This window comes from Acanthisitta chloris, unplaced genomic scaffold (assembly GCF_000695815.1).
Source record: "Acanthisitta chloris isolate BGI_N310 unplaced genomic scaffold, ASM69581v1 scaffold23675, whole genome shotgun sequence".
Lineage (NCBI taxonomy): Eukaryota > Metazoa > Chordata > Aves > Passeriformes > Acanthisittidae > Acanthisitta > Acanthisitta chloris.
Genome location: NW_008675646.1, coordinates 21,074 through 25,764, shown reverse-complemented (window position 1 = coordinate 25,764; position 4,691 = coordinate 21,074). Strand labels below are relative to the sequence as shown.

At 51.1% G+C, this 4,691-nt stretch overlaps 1 protein-coding gene across 1 annotated transcript in view; it reads right to left on the bottom strand.

Moving 5' to 3' along the window:
- Positions 1–1,848: 1,848 nt before the first annotated feature.
- The window catches only part of SEPT9 (septin 9), a 17,160-nt gene continuing 14,317 nt past the window's right edge, over positions 1,849–4,691 (bottom strand). Inside the window, exons 7-9 of the mRNA XM_009075849.1 lie at positions 3,992–4,088; positions 2,583–2,634; positions 1,849–2,132 (exon numbers count right to left, since the gene is read on the bottom strand). Of these exons, the coding sequence (XP_009074097.1) occupies positions 1,997–2,132; positions 2,583–2,634; positions 3,992–4,088 (285 nt within the window). The 3' untranslated portion in view covers positions 1,849–1,996. The remainder of the gene's footprint in view (positions 2,133–2,582; positions 2,635–3,991; positions 4,089–4,691) is intronic.

Sequence of the window (4,691 nt, the reverse complement as noted above, 5' to 3'; positions counted from 1 at the left end):
AAACCTCCTTCTATTTGCATTCGAAACATTTATTTTGGGAAATACATATTAAACACTATTATTTATACAAAAATGGACTAAATTTTCATAATGCTTATAACCCCCAAAAGGCCATTTTAAGATCTGGATGAAGGGTTTTTTATTGTATTATTTTCTTTTTTTTTTCTTCAAAAAAAAAAAAAAAAAAAAAGTCAGGTTACAAAGGAGAAAGCGGCGTGTCTTGCTTGGCCCAGCTTGAGATATCAACTAGAGAAAAAAAGAAGTTCAAGATGACATTTGCAGAAGTGCCTCACACAAGAGATTTTTCTCCCCTTTCGGTTTTGTTTTTTTAAACACTTGAAATACATATTTTTTTTTCAGTTAATACACTTGTTTTGGGTTTTCTTTTGCTAAAATATAGCAAGTCAGCAAGTAGAGAGTTGTTGTTCCCCAACAGCTCCATGTGCTGTATTGGGAGGGGAATATGAGTGGAGAATGGATACTCACAATGCAACCCCCTGCAAACCCTCTGCTTAGCAATGTCATCTGGGCATCCCCACCAAGGTGAGAGCAACCTCCTCCTTCCTCCTGGTCACCTATGCTGAAGAAGGCTTTGCCCCCCATGTGGACCATGAGGTGGGCTCTGCAGGCACCTTCCAGTGCTAGAGGATGGGACACGCTGCTGTTTTAGTATGTGGCCCTCCAAAACAGGGTGATTTGCAGAAAGTTTTATCCCTTAGAGAGGACACAGCGACTGATGGAGAGGATGACAGAAAGGCAAGCGAGGGCAGGGGCAGGACTGCAGAGCTCTGCTCCAGAACCACCTGCTCCTGTGTCACAATGCTACCTAACCCTTCAGGGGTCTTATTTACTGGGAACTCAAAGAAGAGGTGCTGGGGGGCAGAGCAGGGGGGCCCATGGGGCACAGCACCCACAAACACCACCCCAGCGCTCCCCATGGCTGGAGGGCTCAGTCCACACAAGCACAGACCCCCTGCTCAAGGACCAGTGAAACAGAGGGGTTTGTTACATGGACACATGTCACACAGGGGACCCAGAAAGTATTTAAAAAAAAATCATTATGAAATACCCAACAGCCTCCTCTGACGCAGGGAAAAGCCCAAGAATCACAAGGGTCAGACAGGACAACCCTCTGCCTCCCACCACTGCTTTGCAGAGACATTCCACTCTCAGCCCCCTTTGGACAAACACACTCTGAGCCTTCAGCAGACAAAAAAACCACCCAACTGAATGAAAAATAAATACACAAGTGTTCCCAGGACATCAACCACACCTATGGTCCAAGGGAGAGGCAACAGGAGTCCCTACAAAGGTTCACAGCCTTTTGCAGGCTGCAGAGACAGTGCAGACTCTCCCTCCCCTCTCCCATCCCATTGCAAGGTCACAGTCTGAAAAGGCACTTCTCCCAAAGCAGGTCGCTCTGCCTGGCCGGGGGTCGGTGACAGGCAAGGTGACACCTAAACACTCCCAGTTTATTGCATGTAGACAGGGTACAGGGGCTGGGTTGGGGGCTGGTGGGTGTCAGAGGGCTGCAGAAGGCTTGGAGGAGGCGGCAGGAAACAAGGATGGCACTGTCTTGCTCTCTTCATCCCACCGTACCTTGCTCCCGAAGGCTACATTCACCTGGAGAAACCCTTGCCTTCAACGGACGGAGAACAGCCTCTGCATGGAGGGGCAGGCAGGGCTCCCAGGGGCACCCCAACCCTGCTGCCCCCACAGATCAGGGAGAGCCCAACCTCCACGGGGACACAATGCCCAGCCCAGGGATGCTGGGCCAGGGGCTGAGAAGAAAACTCATGCCACAAAGCGGGGGGTGAGCGGTCACCTCGCTCCGCACGACAGAGACGGCGTCTGGTTATTTGGTCAGTTAACATGGCAGGGGGTCAGGGACCAGGGGAAGAGGGACAGTGGCAGAGGATTTATATAAAAATAAAGGGGGAAGAGGGGAGAAAGAGCGAGCGTGAGCGAGCAAGGTCCTGGCTACGGAGCGAGACGGTTACATTTCGTTAGCCACCAGCTCTTTGTCGGTCACGCCGTTGGAGAGCGAGCTCTGGCCCTCGTTCAGCCTCTTGACCCTGTAGGCTTCAAAGTGGATGTTGCTGGTAATATCCTTGATGTTCTGCATGTGTGTCCTGCAGGGAAGGGAGATGGGGGCAATCACACCTTGCTGGGCACAGCTCAGCTAGCACAGCCTCCATCTCTGCACCCCAACCCCTGCACCAAACACCCCCTCAGCCCCGATGTCTCTCCTCCTGCTTTACTGGTTAACAGTGTCTTTAGGGCACAGGAGGGAAGCAAAGGCAATAATGGGCAGTCAGGACCAGAAGCCTTCACTAGTGCATGGGGATGTGGGAGCCTTGGCTGTGGAACACCCACCCGGGAAGACACTGGTCCTGCAAGTCCTGGGATCAGGTTTGAGACCCACACAACTATGTACTCCCAGTCTGCTAGAAGGGGATGGAACGAGGGATGGATGGAGGAGCAGAGCAAAGTGGATACTTCAAGCTGGGCTGGGCTCTCCCCTTCATTTGGATGCCACCCAGTGACTGAAGGCTACATGGAGAGGGCACAGTCCTACCAACCTGATGAGGAGGTCCCGCAGGTAGGCGAACTCACAGTGTGTCGTGTTCTCCACTGGGAAGAAGAGAGAGAAACCCATCAGCATGCACCCACAGCATGAGTACAGCAACCTCTCAGGATAAGAAGGACCTTGGGGGACTTCACCAAAGTGTGGAAGGCTCAGATGGGGACTGACACCCTGGGGCTACAGGGCGTGGGACTCAGGAGTCCTCTTTGCTGCTACAGGGCTGACATCCAGGTACCTGCCCCAGCTCAGCATGACCAAGTGGCTAGTGAGGTCTGACTGAGCACTCACAGTCCCTTCTCACTGTGTCTCACCAATGAGGGGCTCCCAGCATCATCCCCCAAGCATGATGCCCCCCTGGTGCTGCAGAAGGACACAATCTCTTGCTGCCAAAGGCTATTGCTCCACCACAATTAGTCTGACAGCTCATGTTTTACCTCTGAATTTACTCAACTTAGAGCACCAACTTTTTTTTTGTCCCCATAAATGGGCTTATACATAGGATCACAGAATCCTTTAGGTTGGAAAAGACCTCCGAGATCATCGAGTCCAACCACTGAACATAACCAAGAATGGCAAAACAACACGTAAATCTGTTCTGCAAAGGCTGTTCATGGCCATGTCTGGGTCCTGGGCTCTGCCCGTGCTGAAGGCAGTCGCCACACGCAGAAGGTGAGGGATTTAATGAATCCCATTAAACTCAGCTTCCAGGGACACAGCACAAGAGGGCAGCAGAGCTTTAAAATGCATTGATGTTCCTGGCAGCTTTGTTAACTCATCCCTCAACACAGGATTCCTATTAAAAAGACTAGTAAATGAGAGGAACCTGTGAAAGGAAGGAGAGGAAGATGAGAGGGGTGGCACTGGAGATGTGCCAGTTGGCTGCCAGAAACCACGGACAGGGAGAGGCGTGGATGTGCTGGAGCCAGGAGCTTTCATCTGGCCTCTAAACCATGACTTAAAATGGGGGAGAAGAAAGGAAGATGCCAATGGGAAATGGAAGAGCAAAGACATCCCACAGGGGCACTAACCAAATATATGGTGGAGGATACAGATGCCAGGGGAAGGCTCTAATAGGGGCTTGAGACACAGAGATGTGATTTGTGTGCCCTCAAATCTTGCCATCAGGTATTTAACTGTGCAACAACCACAAGCCAGGCCATAAGACCCTCAGAAGTGTCCCCTCCAGCACTCAGCAGCCTCCCAAGCCACAAAGAGGCTCAGGAATTCAGTGCAGGACCATTGGCCAAGGTGTTTCCAGCCCTCAAACATCAGGGAAATGATCCTCTTTGCAGGGGCAGAGAAGCACTATATACACCTCAACTTCTACTGCTAGTTTTGGACCTCACTGCCTTCTGTCAGAGCAGGGAAATGGGTTTAGGGGTTAGGGAACCAAGGACAAGGTACCTTCAATGGTGCCCCACTTGGTCTTCCTTCCAAGGATTCTTCTTCCATTAACCTGGTATTCCTGGTCACTGCCCACCACTGCAAATGGGATCATTTCCTGAGGAAAGAGAAAAACAAGGTTATATTCTCTTCCTGAAAAGGTCAGGAAACCAAACCAGCAAGCAAAGTCCTACGTCAAGCTGGTTTCAGGAGAGTTTCATGGGATGAGCTGGTCTGTCCCTGATGTTCCTAAACAGTGTTGCCTGCCAGGGTCCACAGGCAGCCAAGGACCTTGGCAGCAACAACTCTTATACATGTGCCCAGTCCAAACCCAGTCTAGCCCAGCCCTTCACTCGCAGGCACCAGTGCACAGCTGGAGCAAAGGTATCATGATGCTTCCCTGGGAATTGCCCCCAGCAGCTGACAACCTGTGGCTCAATCATTTCCTGATACAAGTTGGTATTGTTGCCCTTTGAACTTAAGGGCCTCTAGAAGACTTTTTTTCTTCCTTGACTTTGTCCAATTCAATTTATTGAGCCAAAAATATTGCTAGCTACCTCCTGCAGCAAGGAATTGTCAGGTGGGAAAGCAGGGTAGCCTACATGGAAATTCCCTCCCAGTGCCAGGGGGAAAGAGCAGGAAAACAGCCAGGGATGGGCAGGCACCAGTGTTCCCTGTGCCTGGGGCAGGGTAAGGCACCATGGATCCTCCTGATCACAGA